The 21,329-nt window shown below is 38.7% G+C and overlaps 1 protein-coding gene across 1 annotated transcript in view; it reads right to left on the bottom strand.

Annotated features, from left to right (window-relative positions):
- Positions 1 to 1,269: 1,269 nt before the first annotated feature.
- SCLT1 (sodium channel and clathrin linker 1) overlaps positions 1,270 to 21,329 on the bottom strand; it is a 36,668-nt gene continuing 16,608 nt past the window's right edge. Inside the window, exons 13-21 of the mRNA XM_010228348.2 lie at positions 20,845 to 20,943; positions 20,163 to 20,234; positions 18,459 to 18,533; positions 17,831 to 17,976; positions 16,213 to 16,405; positions 14,683 to 14,879; positions 5,973 to 6,051; positions 4,787 to 4,882; positions 1,270 to 1,431 (exon numbers count right to left, since the gene is read on the bottom strand). Coding sequence (XP_010226650.2) covers positions 1,369 to 1,431; positions 4,787 to 4,882; positions 5,973 to 6,051; positions 14,683 to 14,879; positions 16,213 to 16,405; positions 17,831 to 17,976; positions 18,459 to 18,533; positions 20,163 to 20,234; positions 20,845 to 20,943 — 1,020 coding nt within the window. The 3' untranslated portion in view covers positions 1,270 to 1,368. The remainder of the gene's footprint in view (positions 1,432 to 4,786; positions 4,883 to 5,972; positions 6,052 to 14,682; positions 14,880 to 16,212; positions 16,406 to 17,830; positions 17,977 to 18,458; positions 18,534 to 20,162; positions 20,235 to 20,844; positions 20,944 to 21,329) is intronic.

Below are 21,329 nucleotides of genomic sequence, written 5' to 3'. Positions count from 1 at the left end.
AACAGCTACACCAACAACTGAAAATGAATCTACCCATTATTAAAGAAGCAAGCAAGCATTTTCTGCGCCCCTCGAAGCAAAGGAAGAGCAGCGCAAATCCCGACGCTCAGAAACAGACACGCAGACACATGGGGCGGCCAACGGAGTCACCCTCTCAGACCTAACTCCCAGAGTTACGCGCTGGGCAAATGAAAATGAGCTGCTTGGTACTCACCTCCATCCATCTATTTTTGTACATACACGCACACAGTTGATTAAAATCTCATTGGAGGAGATGTGTGGAGCTCCGGAACTGTTTCTGTGAAAATCCTTGTGTAAAGTCACTTAGCAGAATGTTCTCTGTTATAAATTACACTGGATATATCAAACTGGGAAAAAGGGATGTGAGAACACAGGAGAGAGTAACTTTCCTTAAGCAGTTATAGACACAAATTATACCCTTCATGTTCAAGAAGGAAGGACAAGAAATTACATGACCCCAAAATGGGAGCACTTCAAAATCTGACAAACAAGAGGACAGTCCTGATTTTAGAATAATATACCTGGAGTTCCTCATCTATTAAAACCTTGTTCCCAAGAGGATCCCTCTCCTGGAATCCGTAGAATTCAGCGCACTGCTTCAGAGTACATAAAGGCTGCGGATTTTTTCCACACTTTGTGCAGGTTGAAGTAACGGGTATCTCAAGTTCCCAGACACGTACAAACCAAAGAGAGCAGATCAACACAATGTAAAAATAGTAATTAGGAGGAAAAAGCACAACTGAGAAAGGATTATGGTCCTTAGAAACTAGCTCTGTGAATAACCATAGCAACACTTTATTTATTAACACTTTTCCAAGGGCATCAGACCAAACTGAGCTGAATCCTTACAAACAGAGGAGACAACAGAGGCATTTCCCAGTTACCACACGTCCTATCAAAGTTGACAGTTGTGACATAATTAGTATCTTATAAATGATTTCATCATCTCACAAATTTTCAAGTGTTAGTGAAAAGGAAAAAGGTACAAATTATACATGAGCGAAGTTGTGTACTAACTCTAATATACTGTTATCTAGTCCCTGTCCACATTTTTTCTTTTGGTTGGTGATTTTCACCAAAAAGACCAATACACCACAGCTCTACATCAGACTGTCAGGTCTGCCACACTGCAGGCCCTTCACTATGTCACTTTGCAGGCATCTCCCTGGCATTGCCATGCATGGACATACAGTAGCTTCAGCCACCCTCTTCTTTACCTGAACAAAACAGAAACCGTTGCTGCAAATCTTTCAAATCTCACCATGCATTTGACTTTACTGCTGCAATATGGAGAGTCTCCAGCAATCTTCTCAACTCCAACATGATGTGAGTGAACAATGCACATATTTAAGTATTTTCCAACTCTTGCAGGGAAGCGGCTTTCCTCTTGTGTGCGGTTATCACACTGAGCTGTAATCAAAAAGAAGCAGATAGTTTCCTTTTTTATTAAAAAAAAAATCCTTTTAAGACCTGAGTATTAGTACTGAAGGGATGGAACAAGCTTTGACAAGTGAGAATTTGGGTTAAACAGAAGTCTACTGATGGTGATTGCTTTTATCTTGTTTTAATGTCCCAAAGAATCACAAATGATTTAAAAAAAAAAAAAAAGGGCTACCAGGAGTACACTTAAAATACATTTAGATGCACACAAATTCACATATTTTAAAACTACAAAAAATGATAATTCACTTTTAATGATGAGTCTTCACTGAAGTACTGTTATTTAGTAATAAGCCAGTATTTATAGACATGAGTGAAGCGCTGGTAACGCTAACATTTTTTTCATACTCAAACCCTGCACAAGATGGCTTTCTCAAAGAACCACATGGCCAGCTCCTACTCCTGTTGAAGAGCCTTCAACATCTGCTCTGTGTCAGCTTTGGCAGCAGCTGTGGCTACTGCTGGTGATTCGCACGCGGTAGTAACGTACAGAGCTGCCATCTGAGCGTCCAGCTTTGCATTTGCTGCTAGTTTCTAGTTTTCGCTGCAAAGCTTAACACAAGTAAAGAGAGCAGTTACCCTTGAGAAACTGCGGCTGTAGCTGATGCAGACCCTATGTCTGTGCGACGAAGATGACGAGCAGCTCTCAAACGCGCTTTCGTGGGAAAACAGTCAACTGCATGTCAGTTCCCTCAACTACAGCAAGGAAGGAGGAAAAGACGCTGCTCCCCACGCTAGCCACATCTCTCAGGAGCACGGCAGGGTGAGGAAAGCCAGCATGAGGCCTGCTCTGACAGCCTTCTGCTCGTCCATTGCAGCTTGCAGGAGGAAAGCAGCAGCAGCAGTTAGTGAAGGCTGCAGTAAACCTGCCACCAAAGTGAGGAGCCAGGTCACACGCACCATGTTTCACAAAGAGGAGCAGATTGCTCTCCAGCCAGCTTGCTTTTGCAACAAGCCGATTCCAGCCTCCATGACAAGAGAGGAAGCTGCATCTGCCAACTGGAAGAACAGTGCAAGTCAGTCACCTTCCTCGCTGAGGCTATTCAGCTTATCTAGATACTAAGTCCCTTGAGAAGTTGTGGGAAGCATCTAGAACAGGTTCTGTCAATGCGTATGACGTACGTAATCAAGCACACAGGCATGAGGGAAGGTCAGTAGGCTCTACGACAGTGATGGTAAAGTCCTTCTATACTGCATTTAGAATTAGAAGTAAATGGCTAATACAACAATTCAGTAAAGCAGTCCTGCACCTACCGATCAAGACAACAGTGAAGAGTTACCATCCTGCGTGCGAGGAGCCACATATCCACATCAGTCTTCCCAGAGCTAAGCGAGTGGGAAGACTTCCCCTCTCCGCGTTGGGAAGAGCAGGCCGTGCCACGCCAGCGCTATGGAGAGCCCTTTTCCCGACAGGGACAGCAGGGCTTTGGGTGAGGGACAGCGGGAGGAGAGGGGCAGCAGGAAACCTCCTGCGTTGCCGCAGGGCCCGCGCCAGACGCGGCGGCCCGGCAGGCAGCTCTGCAGGCTGGCACACCACCTGCCCCACCACAGAGCTGCTATGTGCCCATCCGATCCGCTGTGACCCCACCGAGGGAGACCCACGAGGAGCAGACAATCTCGGGGGTTTTCAGAAACAGTATGAACTCGTCCCCTATGGGTACTGAGACCGTAATTTATTCCTTTGAAAGCTGATGTGATCACCCTGCTCTAGGCAAGATAGTGTTTCAGAAACATTGGAACCAGCAGATCCCCACAACAAACAAAATTTCCTCCCTGCAACTTATGTGGAAATATGCACCTTAAAATCTGTAATTTGTAAAACAGTGTTTCCTAAATCACCATATAAAATTAGGAGGCAGGACTGCCTTTTCTATATAGGAGATCACCTTGAACAACACATTTGCTTGTCAAAGAAGTGAACCCAGTGTAGAACCCTTCCATGGGATACAGCTTGGATAGCATGGAGAGAGGAATGGGAAAACACACTGTACTGTTCAGCAGAGACAACAGGGCATTTCTGTTACGCATAGCAGTGTTTATGGCAATTACAGTCTGAAGTTTCTGCCCTTTCCCTTGAAGATAAACAATTTTTTTCTTCCCCAAATCTCTTGCCAAGACAATACTGAAGGGCACTGCTGAAAGTTGGTATTTTGAGTTATAAGACAACTAGGAGAAAAAAAAAAAGTAGTCTGCAACAATTCAGATTCAGCCCACTACATAGTCACATGGGTACATGAGGAAGCCTGAGACACACACGTGGCTCTAGTGGGTCCAGCTTGTATCAAGTTCTTGTATTCCAGGGTCACCGAAACACACACGAGGCACATTTGGGTTTTCAGTGGGGTACAAACCTCTTCCCTCCCTCCAGCCCTCCCCAGGCCCTGCAGCAAACCCAGTGCTTCCCACCGTGACTGGCTGCGCCGTCCCCAGCACCACGGGGCGGAGGGCCAGGGGCTGCCAGCAGCTACAGCGGGAGCTGCTTCTCCGGGTAGCAGGGCGGCTGCAGCCCGCGCGGCCTGCGGATGGGAGCGCGGGGCGCAGGCAGGGAGGCAGCGAGGGAAGAGGTGACGCCACCTCACACAGGCGCTCACGGCTGCCGGTGGCACCACGTGTAGCTCCACACTACAGATTCTGTCCTCATCCGCTGCGATCAGCTCCCCACGTGCATGCAGCCATGCAGTGAACCAGACAGGGGAAGGGAAGGGAGCTTCCTTGCCTGGAAGAAGCCAGCGGGCAGAGGCAGCTGGGCCGCCCAGCAGCTCCTGCAGAGGCTGCTCTGTGGCCGCCAGCTCGGAGCGCGCGCCCGTTCCCAGCCGGGCAGGGGCAGCAGCACCACGTGTGCCCACCGCAGGAAGCCACCGCTCACGAGAGCTGAAGCAAACTGCAACAAGCCGAAACAGCCTGTTCTATACGCAAACAGGAGCTGTACGCGCTTTAACTTTACAGCTCTAAACTTCATTTGGCATGAAAAGGAGTTCCCCCCTCCCTTAACTTTCTATCATTTTTGAGTATATAAAAGATTATAAACCTTCATCCACAGACTTTGAACTACACAAGTTTAATTCACATCCAGTTTGTTTCCCTAAACAGATCTATGTCACTTGAGCATCCCGTTGGAAGAAGATTTATTATTTAATGGAATATGCCTCACTTTGGGGATGACACATTCGAAACATAGGCTTGTTCAAATTATGTTAGTAATACTGCACAGAAACGACCACCTCTGCCTTGGAGAAAATATAAAGTCTGTTTTGTTTTTTCCAATGTTCAAAGGAATTTTTGCATGCCTGTGAAAACAACACATTGCTTTGTTAAAGTTTTGTACCTTTTGAGATGCTGTAGCTGCCCTCTGCTCTGCCTGGCTTAGTCGTCTTTGAAGCCTATTGATGTATTCTCGATATTCCATCATTAATTTTTCATCCTGTATAAACGAAATATCTCATTACAAATGTGAAATTCTCTTTATCGGCTCCATACTGCAGTGAGAAAGCTTACAGCAACAGGAACTCGGGAAGTGCAGTTGCTGCTGAAGACACGCTACTGACACATGAGAGAGAATTTCTAGATCAAATGCACAAACCGGAGCTGCTGAGATCCTACCACTTTTCCAGCCACAGTAATCTTCACAGGAAGTTTTTATTTCACTATCTTTAAGATGCCTAAAAGCTGACATTTTAATTCAGGTAATTTAATTTATATAGTCTTACCATATAATTGTTTTAACTATTCTCACAGTAAAAAACAGTGTGCAAAATAATACAAAGGAGAATCTTTTGAATTTTCTTCTGTTCCTCTGTTCTGTTCATGAAAGAGCAGGTATAAAATCTTTCTTAATCATCCTTTACTTGAATGGAAGTTTCCTCCTATCAGGCCCCTTTTGTCCTCTAAATAATACAGCACAACAACAACAAAAGAATACGTAAGGACTTATTCTAAATAGAGTTAGATATTATTCCTGATTTATGAGGCAAACTGACAGGATAGCTGTTCTCTAAAGTGACCATTAATTATTAAAAAATGCACATTCCAAAACAACCCTGCCTTTAATCTTTAATGGATGATGCTCTTATCCATATACATATACACACACAAAGGAATTGTAAATTCTACTACACATGTAGAATATGAAAAATTTTACTTCTCTGCTTGTATTGCATTATACCTACAGCAACGCCTCCTCCCTTTCAGGAGTGTGCAAACATAGCAAAAAGTGTCCTCAGAAACGGTTTTTGAATTGACTAAAGCAGCAGTACTAATAACTATGAAAGAAGAACTCTCCTGTCTTTATCTTACAATTTCAGAATAAAGTTAGCCTGTATTCCTGTTCCATTTGAACATGTCAGTCTGCAGAAACAGAGTGGGTTTTTCAAGCGACAGCTGTTCCTGTCAAAAAATATTTAAGTTTCTATAAACTAGCAACATAACTCACCTAAAAGAGTTGCTGGTAAGATCCTAGTGTATATGTCTCAGGCTGTAGCTGAAAGTATCTGTCACATTATTCGTTATCTTACCTCAACAGCCTTCTCATTTGCTATTTCCAGCTGAGAAAGGAGCTCTTGGGTGCGAAGTTTCTGTTGACTCAGTTCACTTCTGTTAATCAGAAAAAAAGATGCTGCTGAACACACAGTAGTCCCTCAGTTACCCAAGTATTATCTCATAGGTACCTTCTCAGCTGGTTATGGTGCATTTTTTAATTATAACATTGCTCTTGATACAATCTTTTCAAAAGCACTGCTGCTTTCACCTCTTAACAATACATGTTCAAAATGAAAATGGCACAGAAATGAGATGTGCTTGTTAAAATCAAAAATAAACTGCTTTTTGCCAAGAATATTTGACATTTTACAGGTATATTTTTTACTGTTTATTATAAGTATATTATTACGTGCTCGTTATAAACATAAACTGTATTTGCAGTGCATTCAATTTTTAGATTAATCTAATTAATAGCCTGTAACCAGAATTCAGTGTGGACATTTCTGAAGACACATTTTAAAAATCAGTCCAAACTTTGTGACACAATCAACACCACAACATTTCAAGGTAAAAAAAGAAAATGTCAGCTTCTTCAAAGGCTTTTTTTTTTTTCACTTTTGGATTGAGTTCTAGTGATCCTAACCTAATTTGTATGGTATTGAAGACACCAAAAATCAGGGTTAAAATGGACATCTTTGAGGTGGTCCTCAAAGGAAAAAAGTCTGGCTTTCTACTACCAGTAAACCACCAAAGAAGAGGGATGACAAAGATGGAGAAGAAAATCTCTGAACTTTGGTAATTTTAGGCAGAGGAGGTTGCAAAACCAAACAGGCTGCTACAATCTTGTTCTCTGTGAACCTTCTTAGCGACTCCCAACAGCCCACTACCTTTTGAGTAGCTGCCATACAAATGAAAATGCATAAAGCATAAAGTTTGTCCCCTATAATCAATCTACAGCATTGAGATAAAGCATTTTCAGTTTGGGAATCCGAACAGCTAGATTTTGAATGCTGTCTTCAAGTTCTGGGTTATAAATGGTTTTATTGGCAAATTGGCTTGAACGTTCTTCTTCACAATGAAATTCCATGCAATTCATTTCGTATGTGTAAGATAGGAATATACCTTTTCAAAATAAACTCCCTAGAAAACCATTTACTGCTTACATGTAGACTGCTTATGTTTCACTATGCTATAAAATATGGCTTTGACTAACTAATTTATGACAAATCAACTTCATTGTAATGACATCTTAAGTAATGTCATCTATTGAATCAGAGTGATTTTGTAAATTCAAAATCCTCAATAGGCCACTGAAGGCAATCCATCCCCTACGCTCAGCTAAGGCACAGAATTAGCATCCTCAGCAGCACAGACTGTGAGCAGTTTACATTCTCACATGCAGTTGTACATCAAAACATTGCTCTGAAACATCACACTGAGCATGTGTCTAAAGGACAGAGCTTAACCCTGCAAGCAGAAGGAAACAGCTATTGGTCTAGAAAGCCGGTCCATCCCGACCGATAACCCTCCCCCAAACACTCATTATGAGGCTTTAGTAAGAGATAACCCAAACTTCCAAGTAATCAAAGCAGTCTCTGCTCCACATTGTCTCTGTTAAATGAGCAGGAAACAAAAGGGAAGCATTCAGGATTTTGGCAGACGGGTGATAAATCTGCCAGCTGTAGCGAGTACTTGCTGCTCAACTCTCATATGACAAATAACGGCGTGTGCCAGATGTTTCTGCAGCTGAATTATACTAGCCCATGCTTCAGTTGCTCTTAGTCATTATGAATTTTGTATAGTGCCGGTACCTGCAGCTCTCTCTCATCCTGTTAATATTTTTTCTTTAATGAACATTCTAAAATAAGCAGCCATGGTTGCCAAACATTACAGAAGCGCAGCCAAGAATAATGTTTTAGAGATGGAGGAAATGTCTTCAGCTCAAGATGCTGTGTAATTCACTCGATGTACTGTAGAGCATGCAGGCAGAAGGCAATCCTGGCCAACGCTTCATACACAGGCACAGAAAAAGGTCATCCTTCAGAGGCAGATTCTTTTCAATTACAGAAAAGTCAAACCTCAAGATTCCCCTAAGTGCACACAGTTACAAAGACTCAGGGACTCTAACTACAACACATAAATGTTTCAGAAGCAGAAAGTGCAACAAAGACATTGGGAATAGCTGCAATCAAATGAGAACAATGTTTAGAGTTAAGCACACTAAGCACAGTATTTATGTTTAAAAAATATGGCAAGAATTTCACTTTATAAACAGAAACAATTATAATCCAAGTGATTTTTTTTAAAAATGAAGCTGTTCAGTAGCATTGATTTGTTCAAATATAATAGGTTATGTTACAACAACTGTGTTTGATTTTTTTCCAAAACGTTATATTTCAAGACTATGAAATTGTGACAGATGGCTAGGAATATGAATTCACTCACTTATTCAGATAAGTATTAGTATTTATCTTACTATTATTTTCCTCTGAATCAAGATTTTTAAGTTAGACTAACTCAAATGCATGCTTTCATTAATTTCTACAGTACTTACCTTCTTTAAGCCAATGCTTTGCAGATTCTGTTTATATTTTTAGAGAGAAAACAAACTTGTGGATACCCAAGGCTGTCCCTGCACACAGGCTACTGATAATACCTTTGCTGAGCAGTCACCCGCACTTCTAAGAAAGCAAGATAATAACAGCAAAGTTGACAGGATTAACAATTACCTGGGCAATTTTCAAATGACAAAAACTACTTTTTCCATGGCTATGGCTTTCATAATGTACTCTAATGAGGGCCTTTCTGTGGATGTCTCAGCTAATTCAATAAGAAACTTACCTTTGTGAATCCTGCTCTGATCCCTGGTCCAACCAGAATCCTGTTTGACCTAGTCTTAGGCTTGGTTACAGGTGAGGATTCAGGCAAGGGATTCTGTGGAGCCACTCACTATCTGCCAAATTCTTCTGTTTACCCCTATTCCTTCCCTCACTCTCAGAAGCAGAACATAGAAATCAATAAAGAAATACTGATACACTACTTAGGAGAGACTAACCACCTATTAGTACTTGTATAACAACCTTCTTCTATTGACTGTTTAGCATATGTACGACCAGTCAGGGTCCATCACTGGGTTTTACATAATAAATTAAGCACCTGCCCTTATTCTTAAGCTTGCACAGAGAGTCTTCCATTCAGGTTTTCTTTTAGTAAATGCTGGTAGATTTGATTATCCTGTTTTTGTTTAAATTCTGTTGTCATAACTTTTGCCATCTCTCTCACTCTTTCTCATCTGGTTTTCATTCTTTGCCGAGGTTTGTTTCCTTTCAGTTCATGTATTTCCTGGCTATTTCTTTGCTACGGGTGATTTTGCTTTTTACCACTGCTATCATGTGTGTTTTTCTCTGCTTACGTCTGCAGAATTACATACTTTTATATGCAATGCTATGTGGTAATAGCGATAGTTCCAACCAGTCCTTGCCCTGAAAAACATGGTCTTAGCAATTGCTTCTCTAAATTATGCTACTTCTAGAAAACTAAGAACCTTTAAAAACATGTGTACATGCTCCTCATTCCTATTGCAGGTAGCTGCTAACAAATGAAGACAAGAAATGCAAGAAGTGAATCACTTGATACCATTATTTTACCACAGCTGTCAAAGGCAGGTCACCTATATCCTTTTAATTATGGGGACGTACAAACTGACAGTGATGTCAGAACTTACTGCTCTACAGATGGAAGTTCTGCACCCCTCAGATAAGCAACAAAATGGCCTGATTCTATTTCTCATGAAATACCACACATATTTGTGGAAAAGTGATACTGAGAATCAAACTATTTTTTTTAACATTAAACCAAACTCCAGTTTAGTTATCTAAACTTTACTTGTCAAGACTTAAAAGCTCTTCATAAGTCTCTTTAAGTTGAGATAGATAAGAAATCATACACACATAAACATTTTTAGACAAAAAAAAAAAGCCTAAACCTTCAACCTTGGAACAACTCATCTTGAAATCATAGAATCACAGAATGCTTAAGGTTGGAAGGGACCTCTAGAGGTCATCTAGTCCAACCCCCCTGCACACGCAGGGCCACCTAGAGCATGTGGCACAGGACTGCGTCCAAGCGGGTTTTGAAGATCTCCAGAGAAGGAGACTCCACAACCTCTCTGGGCAGCCTGTTCCAGGGCTCTGTCACCCTCACTGTTAAGAAATTTTTCTTTAAGTTCCTGTGGAACTTTTGGTGCTTCAGTTTCCATCCATTTCTTCTAGTTCTATCAGTGGCCACCACTGAAAAGAGGCCAGCACCATCCTCCTCACTGCCTCCCTTGAGGTACTTCTAGACACTGATCAGGTCCCCTCTCAGCCTTCTCTTCTCCAGGCTGAACAGGCCCAGCTCCCTCAGCCTCTCCTCATAGGGCAGATGTTCCAGGCCCCTGATCATCCTTGTAGCCCTGCACTGGACTCTCTCCAGCAGCTCCACATCCCTCTTGTACTGTGGAGCCCAGAACTGGACACAATACTCCAGATGTGGCCTCACCAGGGCTGAGTAGAGGGGCAGGATCACCTCCCTTGACCTGCTGCAGACTCTTCTTGATGCAACCTGGGATCCCACTGGCCTTCTTGAAATCAATGAGTGCTATATTAATCTATGTATTTTATAACTGTAAACACTTACTGCATTGTTCCCAAGCTCACTATGTCTAATATCACTTCATGTAAGTGTCATTAGAATTTAAATTACAACTAAAATTCACTGCATAAAAAGTCAGAAAAACCTAGTTGTACAGCCTGCAAAACTATTTAGACTTTTGCAGGAATATAGAGGACAAATGCTAGCCATCAGCTGTTCGTCATGCTGCCAAGAGCAATGTTTTTATTTGGAAGCATGACCTATGTTGCAAGAATCACTGACCTTAACTGCCTTCAAGATTGACTTTTGGCACAAGTGTACAGAAGCAAATCCAATTCTCTGCCCTCTTGGAAGGCCACAAGTAGGTCTATTATCAATAAAGCCTTTCAAAAATGTACGGTCTCTTACGATGCTACATTGGGAACAAAATTCTTGTCATGAAAGAAGTCTGTGTTACGCTGTTTTGAAGAGAATGATGGAATTTAGTCTACAATCATTCAAAGCACTGCCCCTGTTTCACCAGACTTATTTTTGTTTTATAATTCCAATTTCAGTTATATAGGCAACGATTATCTATGCAACTTGAAATCAGAGACGCAAACCGAAGTGTCCAAGAAAGCACACAATAATTCTCAGTGAAGCTTAAAACTTTGGACATATTTTTAGCTACATTTTTTTCCACTGTACTAAATTACCACATTATTAAAAAAAAACCCTCAATTCGTTCTTCTGTTACAGGCCACAAAATTTACTTATTGAATTTTGAAAGTAAAAATAAGCTAATGTTCACTGATGTTGCTTAATTTCTTACAATATTTAATTGATGTTTCCTTCATGTATACATATTACAGCTCACAAACAGAACACTACAGACTGAGATGACGACAAATGAGCACTACATAATATGGAAAGCAAGCAGCTGCTGTTGGGAGGTTAGCAAGAAAGTTAAAATGTTTCAGACACCTTCACATGGAAAATGAAAGTAATGGGGAGAGAACAGAAAAAAACAGAAACAGGTCATGAATTTAAGGCAAAGGAATGAGAAACACCTACACTAACAAACGGAGCAGTGACTCAATGCTTACAAGAACTGCACTAAGAGCCAACTGCTGGTGAAATTCAATATAAAATGCTTTTATTACATAAACCACCTCCCTACTATATATGAGTATGACCCGCGAAAGCAGTTTATAACTGCATGAAAAATATGCACTTACAAAGGACATCAGTGTGCTCCAAGAGTAATAACTATTACAAACTGAAATTCTGCTATATGTCACTAACTGAAAAAAAATGAAATGCATTTATAAAATAGTAAGTTCATTAAGTCCCACAAAATATCTCAGGCTGCAATCAAAATTTACTAAAAAATCATGCTACACTAGTATACGTCAAGTATTATTGTATTTAAACCAAATGAATAGGCTGGTATCTTCATTTAGGCTCACAGTCTTGCTGCCCTGTCAGGCCAGGATTAAGGAAAATATTAGGCTTTCCTTACAGATGGCTCTTATATGCACTAATCCTCTCTCAGGAACATACAATATAGGAAAGGTTGGTGAACACCAGCCATTTACTTGGACCTAACTACCACGTGCTCTAGGTGTTCCTGCTGGAGCAGGAGGGTTGGACTAGATGATCTCTAGAGGCCCCTTCCAACCATAACCACTCTGTGATTCTGTGATTAGGCTAACTAATATCAAGAGGATTTTCAAGTGAAGCTGTTAATTCTATAGATTCTGCTAGTGGTGTTGCTGATCTCTGTAATAAATCTAGGAATTCAGTGGCCACAAAATTATTTCATCTTTTAAATGTAAGTTATCAACACTATTATGCTTCATAGCAAAATAAGAAGTGAATTGGTATCTGTATTTGCACTCAAAATATTTACTCAGAATATTACTGCTATAGGATTTTAAAGGAAATATATGATAATTATTCATTCATAATGTCAGTGAGGACTTGACATTGAGTAACTACTACTGTGTAGCTACAGGCACTTATCTTTATACCAATCTCATTCTGCATCACACACCTAAACATAGAGTAATGCGGAGAGCAAATAAAAAATAAGCTGGGTTTAAATGACCATGAAACTGGGTTTAAATGTCCTGAATAATATTTACTTTCAGGTATTGGAACAACACTTGCCAGCATAATATCAGAGATCTCTGCACAGATTTAATTATAATTTTTTAAAAATGTTGGTTTAAATCCCAAATATATCTTAACAAATAACCAATTTGTTTCTGCTACTAGCTTCATTCTTAATTATCATAAACGCGTCTGACAAAAACAGACACTTCCTATCCTTGTTTTTTATACAATATGTATAATCTGCAAAATCGTCTAAAAAAGTAACTGACTTTGCTTTCAGACTTGCACCAAAATATCAACCAGAGAGACAGAGAATCATGTGGACTTTGTACAGACTTCCAACTTTTAACATGAACATTTTTTTCTTCTATTCATCAGGCAGTATATTCTGATGAAAAAGCTACTGCACTACTAAATGGGATGTTAAATCACTGGAGGACTTTTCAGATGATGCTACATCGGCAGTCTCTCACATAAATAGGGACATTTTCAAAATTTGCTACGCATTTTTCATGCAGATTCACCAGACAAACTTCCTCTTGTGCCTGTTAGATTTTCCATGTCAGCATTTTGCTGCAGATGAAAAATGTCTAAAGCTTTTGGCCCACTATAATACCATTTTAAGACGTAACATAAAAGCCTTGAGAAGGAAAGCAGCTGTTTCACAGACAATTTCAATCGCGCTGGAAGTCTGCAATTTTTCTCTCTTAACTGGAAGTTGCTGAATGACATTCAGCATCTCAGTTACAAACCTAGATGCTCAACTGTGGTGATTTTTTTTTCCTGAAAATAAACCAACTTTGGCTTTCTAGCACAAGTTTACCAGCTTAAATTTACCTAAAAAAGTAACACAACAAAGTGCTTTTCTTCTTTAGTTAAGAAAAGATGTTAAAAAAGCATCAGTAAGACTCAACTAATCACGTACAGTCAAACTATGCTACTAAACCGGAAAGGGAATCGGCATACTTAGCAATGTCTCAAGCAAAGGCATGGTGTCTTTGCCTCCAGAGAGGGAAAGTCTGTTACTTGGCCTCCTACCTCCAACAAGCAGCAGCAGCCAGCTGGCCAAAAAACCAGCTTATAACGGGCTGTTACCTGTTACTTTGGCTGCTACCCATCAGTGAAACACAAGACACGCAATAGCTGAGGAAAAGCAGCACCTGAACAAGACAGACACTGCAAATCTATCTGTGCACAGACAAAGTTTTATATTTAAACTCTGGGAAACACAACCCTGAGAAACAAAACCAAGATGAAAGTAGATGTCTCATATGTGCATTGCGGTGATCAGTGTGGACTAGTAATATAATGGAAATTCCACTGTAAGCCTCACTCTAAACATATTGATGTCTGTATGTAAGTTCACAGGCACTACAGCTGCTTGCTTTCTCCAATATCTAGGAATTAAATGTAATCTGTGTGAGATGCCCTTCTTATTATACCCTCTCAAAACTGGAAATATTCTTACATATTATGCAAAGAATACATGTATCTGTCAGCTACCTGCCAGCACGTACAAATTAACAGAAAAGGAAAGTTTGTATCATATCTTTGCTTAGGGCAATCAGGCAACTCATTTGTATCCTCGTTTACGACATCAAGTACTCAGAAGAGAGTATTAGATGAACCTCCCAAAAGGATTTTTTTTCTCAATCTGGAGATTCATTTCACAACTGATTTTACAGAAACTGTTCTGAATGGCCATAAATATAAAAGCTTTCATAATCAAAGACTAAAATTTCCTTAAACTGAACATGCTGTATTTTAGAAGAGGGAATTTTAAAACATTTCATTTACTTTTTGTCATTACAAGATGTGAATTTTTCATTCTGGGATTAGTTGCTAACTTCGCATTTCTTTCTGGAACTTTTCCTTTTCAGCTGGAGTCACATCATCTGCTCTGGATGGTTTGCTCTCCGCTGGTTTTCACCACACGTATGCTGTTGCACCAAATGTTGTACCAAAACCATAACACCTTCCAGAAAAAAAAAAAAAAAAAAAAAAAAAAGCACTTACTTTAGCTTACTGATCCTGACTTCTGTAGTATCAGTAAGATTTTTTGTTTCCTCTTTCCACCGATTTGTTGCTTTTTGCTGAGCTACTAAGAGACGCCTCAGTTCCGCGGTGGATTTTTGACTGCTGTCCTCCATTTCTTTAAGTCGAGCTTCATATCCGTGTTCTTTCACAGAATGCTCATGTTCCATTGTGCTTATCTGGAAAAAAATACAAACACGATACAGTCAAGTTGCTCACCGCCCCCTCCTTTTTTTTTTAAACACTCGAGTGAGATTTATAACCATTTGCTCTAAGCATGTAACATACAATAATTAAACTTGTAATTATATGCTCAAATAGACACATGTTCCCAAAGCCAATTTAAGCAAATAGTACAACTGACAATAAAGGATAATGAGCTGGGTGTCCTTATTTTTGTAAATAATCTTTATCCTTCTCCCTTGTGTTTCATCCACAGAAACACATCCTTTCTTTTTCCTCTGGTAAAAATGTGTTAGGATTTTCTTAACTGCATCTAAAATCCCGTCTGATAGGATCTGGTATATACTTTATAACCTCTGAACTATCCTTCATGAAACTCTCAGCCTTTGGTTTAGACTGTTTGCCCAAAGAGTTCTAGAGCTGGAACAGGACTTCCTATTGGCATCTGACTCTTTTTTTTAGTTGATAGCTTTGGTGCTTTGTGGTAAAAAGTAGTAACTGGATTGAGATGGTTCCCATTCACAGGCTAGTAAGACCAGTTACTGAGGTCTTCCTCACTGTGGTAGGTTCTTAGATCTCTTTACATTCCTCGAGCTACTACCAGCAAATACCTTGGCTTTTTATATTTAGAAATCATGTCAAGCATCAAAACTGATTCCCTTCAAAAGTCAAAGGTACCTTGATCTGTTGAGTTTAGCTATTAATGCACTCAGTCTGTTCAGGAGCATTTAATGGAACACCTTAAAAAAAGAAAATCCTTTTTGAGCTAAGTATCTTGTTTGCACTTATCGATTCAAAAATCTGTACAGTTTGAACAGATTTGATCCTATTGTTCATGTCCTTTTGAAAACACAGAACTCATGTTTGACAGCAACACTATTAAAATATTTCTTAGTGAGGCACTGCTCTGATAACGTGGTGGACACAAAAGTAAAGGAACAGAAGCAGCATGAAGCCTCTGGACTGAAAGGCATACAGAGATTCGTAATGTATTATAAACAGTAAGTAAATGAAGCTCTATAATTGGAATAATAAGCAAAACCACTTGAAGGAAAGGATGTTCTTGTTTGATCTATTCACTTTATAAAAGCAAAGAATATTTGGGTCTTCTTCTTAGTAGAACATAATGCATACTGAAGTACAATTTAACTAGCAGCAGGGCGCTACCAAACAGATCCTGAGGACACACAGCATTACAACGAAGCAGAAAACAGGAAGGATGACTTAAGCTTTCACCCCTGACTTAAGCTTATGTTCATTTTTCATAGGAATGCTGTCTTACTAAGCAAAAAATATTTTTATGATTAAATAAAATTAAAACCTAAATACCATTATTTTAGCTTTTTGTTGAGCCTCCATGGCCAGTTTTCTTAAGCCCTCCATTTCTTTTTGCAATTGTTCATTCTCTTGTTGAAGTTTTAGCCTTTGTTCACTGACAAAGCCACTCTTTTCTCGTTCAGAATCCAGAATGTTCTGCAATTTACAGATCATTTCCTGGAGACGAGATTTCTCTTCTTCAGAGCTGAAAAGAGAAGAAAAGTCTTGTTTGAAGATTTATTCAAGAGTTGACTCCATTCTATGTTTTTTAGGGTTATTTTGCTCCAGTTGTGATGGTCTGAAGAAGAAAAGGAAGACAAAGTATTAAGATTTTGTTGCTACCTACAAAAAGTAATGGGTCTAGAGTAGGGTATTGCCTCTATCCGCAAGGTTCATCAAAAGAAAGAAATGGATACCCATGAAAGGCACAACAGTGGGAAACAAGGAACTTTAGAGGTCTATAAAATTCACAATTGGTACAGAAATGGGAATCAGAAAACTGTTTCTGTCAATAAAAGAACCAAAAGCTTTTAAAGGAAGCTACTTGGAAGCAAAATGGAGAAAAAAAGGCAGGGGTTCCTCCTATTTCATCTATGGAACTCTTCCATAAAATATTGGGAAGTATCTACACTAATCTAAGTAACAATGAGATATTTGTGGAATAGTATTAATAGTTAGAGTTTAAACATTTTTAAGCAGTCAATCAGTACAGGAATGCCAGGACAGCATTGCAATGAAGCACCATAATAAGCTTACATAGTGAAAAGCTTTTGTCCTCGAACAACTTCTTTTAGACAGTCCTAGAAAAATATATTAGGATAGACAGATCTCTGGAATGACCCAGTACTGCAGTTCTCTTGTTTCCTCCTGAATTTCTCATTTATTATTATTATTATGAAACATATATACACTCAAATATTACAATGGGCTTTACAGCTGGGAGTATGTACAAGTCAGCAAAGACCTTTAGCGAGGCCCTTCCTGAAACAATCTAATAATTTAAGCAAACTCAGCAAAATGCCAACATGAAGTAGGAATTTTAATTTTTGTAGAATTTCCAAATTCCCAACTGGGTATTGCTCTAGGGAAGAGGCAAGATTTATCATTATGACTTAAACTCCTAGAGAATCCTACACATCTCATGCTAAAAACAATCCAGTCGAACAAAGTGTAGCATACTATACTTTTTACTGTTATATTATTTGAATTCTAGTAATGTCTATGAGGTTTGAAGCCAGACTTGAACACAACATACCATGTAGTGTGCAGACTAGGACACCATACCATAGATGAATTTATAAAGTAATAATTTGTCTGAATATAATACAGAGAGTAACTTTCCCTAGTAACAGTATTTGAAATGCAGTTATATTTCAAAAATAAAATTTGGTTTTCATTCCTTTGTAAAACAAGTAAAATCTTAGATTCTACCATGTGTTATTCCTTTTTAATGTTTTCAAAATGATTCATAACTGCTCTTGCTTAAGAAATGCAGAAATATGGTAACCTACTACTATTCCTGCTACTGGTTAAAAATACATAACAGAAACCTAACACAAGCAGCAAGAGGCTTTAGATTAGGCAGAAATAGCTTCATTAAATAAGGACTTGGAGAACATCCACTACTAACTTCATTTCCAGTTGCTTCAGTTTATTCTGTGTTGTCTGTAGGCTCAGCTGCAGGTCACCTTTTGTGCATTCTGCAAGTAGGTATTTTTGATGCAGTTGCTCTAATTTTCTACTGTCAGATTCATGTCCTCTGTCTTCCCGATAAATCTGAAGAATAAACTCACATGTGAGATGGTCCTTACCGTACACCAGCGATTGACAGTGTAGTACTGATAATGAGGCTACTGTTCATTGTGGCCTATTTTCCAGTATTCTAAAACAAAATTGTATTTCTATTGATGCTCCATCCTGCTGCTACTGGGAAAGAAGTTTCAGAGTTCAAAGATTCAGTTAGCTTTTTTGCATATTGAGATTAAGTTTATTCGCCTACTTTCTTCTGCATTACATCATGCATCTCTCTACCTTTTACACTATCCACCTATTTCAGTTTACTAGTACAGCTTTAAAATGCCTTCCAGATTTAAAAAAAAAAGAACTTAACATAATGAGTGTTTAAACTCAAGAAAATTTAATGAAAAATAAGAAAATAAACTCAGGATCACAGTATGATCTTTCATCCCAATGTCAGGGAGAAATCTGGAAATAGTCAAGAGATCTCTTCTTTCTAAAGATGCCCAAAATTGTCTTACCTTTTCAAGTTCTTCTTCCACTGCTCGCTTTTCTCTAATGACTCGTTCAATTTGACTCTGTTTTTCTCCACATTCCTTTTTAAGAAAGTAATTTTTCATTTTAAATTTTAATCAAAATGTAATCATAATAAAACATATTATTTGCAGAAAGAAGCAAAGGTCAAAAAATCCCAAAGCCAAAACTCGCCATTGCAAATGTAATTCTCACTGCAGGTAGGGACACATTTGATTATATCTACTTGCTCATTATTTTTAACATGGGATCAGGCTACAGAAATGCAAAATTAAACTTCAAAAAAAATTCAATCCACAAATAGGTGCTTATCAACCAACCAAGTTATAAATTCCAAGTTCATTCAAGAAAATGATATTTTGACACAAAGACTGTTTCTTAGCATATTTCACCAACTTCAAATATTTGATTTCTAGGCATCCAACTATGGATTTACAATAACCACCTTTCCACGATTCAATAATTCCTGAAAGAAAAAGGACTGCCATCACAAGAGAAATATATGCTAAAGCACACTATTTTATCATTTACTAATCTCAGGGTAAATACGTTTGTGAACTGTGGTTAAAATATGCATAACTCAAGGAAAAAACTTACACAAAGAAATTGTTGCATTTACAAAATCATGTGATCTCCTGCAAAGGCAGCCAAGATGCATAATAAAAGAAAAATATAACCGAATACACACGAGGTAAATCCGCACATTAAAAATGATTTTTCAAAGCACAGGGTTTTTTACCGCTATAAATGAGTCCTGTGCAGACTGTAAGACAGTCACTTTTATCAAGCAATATTAGTGTCTTAAAACTCACAGGAGGCAAAGTACTATTTCATAATAAAGCATAATTCTAGATAATTACTTTTCTCTTATTAATCTTGAGATACATGTACGACTCTCTCTATACACAGGATTACTCCTACCTTACTGGTTCACCATCTTTTATGCCAACCAAACTGTACAGAACTGCTGGGAAGGTGCTCTATAGAGATTACTTGGAAATGCTTTTGCAGCAGGACTAAACTGGTGCTCTAACTGCCTCTGATCAGACAGATAAGTCTGATGCTAGTCAAAAACAGCACAGAAATTATGGGGCTGTTGGGGCTGAACCCAAGAGTTTCAGATGCAGTTAGGAAAACTACTAGTAGCCATCATAAAAATTTACATGTAATCATTTCCAGACTACCCTAAAAACATTTCTAGAAATTTCTAGAAAAATTTCTAGAAAAAAATTTCAATTTCTAGAAAAAAACCTCTTCAATAGTATAAGAAAAACCATAAACAGAAAAGCAACTATTTCTGATGTACTTTCTAACAGATTTCCATTGACTGATGTACACACATGAAAAAAAGCATACTAGAGTCAGTCATGACTTTGTTTTCCAGCTAGTCACTAATAGCTTCTATTTAACAATACCGAAGAACACCAGCTTAGAAACAAATAAACCAAAAATTTCCATCTTGCCTAAAAGTTTTAAACATATGCCTAAATCCAAGAATTCTTTCCTCACAAAACTGCTAACAATGTGCTGCTTGACTTTCACCCCTGAAAAACATTTTAGGTTCTTTTCCTATGCAGCTTGATATTAAATCACAAATAAAAAACACTAAAATGCAGTGTTTTATTTGATCAGAAGCTAGAATTCTCAGATGTTTTGTCATCAAAATATATATTCATCAGTCAAGACTGTACCAGCTGAAGAGCAGAAAGTTCTTCTGTTAGTCGAGAAACCTGCACATTATATTGTTTCTTCGTAAAGTCTACCTGTAGTCAAAAACAGAGTAAAATTAAAATGCAATCCTAAAATGCAATTTAGTATTTCCTCCTGCTTCTCTATAAACCCAAGAAGTCTGAGCAACCATAATCTTTATCAGTTCTCTCATTAGTAGGAATCACCTCCAAGGCACTTAGAGAAATCATACAGCAAAGTATTTGCAGTACTAACATTTCAAGAAGAACAGATCTGAACCTGCAAAGTTAAGAAGTTCTGTTCAGGTAACTCTAGCTCAGACAACAGAAACTGCTCAAGACAACTGACAAAGAATACCAAAGACTGTGAGACTTTTTAAAATTTACCTTGACTTGAAATGAGGTCAGCTGCAAATGCCATGGGCATTCTATGCAAATCTGAACCTAATCTGAACTGCTCTACAGGCACATGAGGTGATGTTTTACTTGCAGAGGATACTATTATTACAAGAATTTAGTCACACATGTATGTGTTTACTCTGATGCATTCTTGAAAAATAATAAAAAAATAACCCTGCAAAAAATTATTCTGGAATCTATATGCTTCCTATTATTAATACAAAAAGTTTTATTTCAGAGTAAACTCTGACTTCATAACTGATTCTTTATGAACAGGATAACTTACTGCCTTTCGAATTTTTGCAGCAGTTTCTTCTGCAAGTTGGGTCATTTCATTTTTCATATTTTTGATTTCCTCTTCCTTTTGTTTCTCCCCATAAAGTGCCTAGAAAAAATAACAACTGGAAATAAAACTGATAACACACTAACGATAAGATAATCTCCAGCACTGAGAAGAAACCACACAGTCTCTGTCCAAAAAAGTACTTTTTCCTTCTACTTTGAAGTAGCTGAAATAGGAACACAAGAACATGAGATCACAGAATCACAGAATGGTTGAGGTTAGAAGGGACCTCTCGAGATCATCTAGTCCAACCCCCTGCTCCAGCAGGGACACCTAGAGCACGTGGCACAGGGTGGCATCCAGGCAGGTTTTGAAGATCTCCAGAGAAGGAGACGCCACAACCTCTCTGAGCAGCCTGTTCCACAAAATGTGCATTCGTGTAAAGCCCAAACAAGGAAAAAGCTTATGGCAATGAACGCCTTTTCTTT

This window comes from Tinamus guttatus, unplaced genomic scaffold (genome assembly GCF_059628265.1).
Source record: "Tinamus guttatus ecotype Peru unplaced genomic scaffold, ASM5962826v1 Tinamus_guttatus_pri_ptg000288l, whole genome shotgun sequence".
Classification (NCBI taxonomy): Eukaryota; Metazoa; Chordata; class Aves; order Tinamiformes; family Tinamidae; genus Tinamus; species Tinamus guttatus.
The sequence above is the reverse complement of the archived record's forward strand: the minus strand, read 5'-3'. Positions and strand labels throughout refer to the sequence as shown.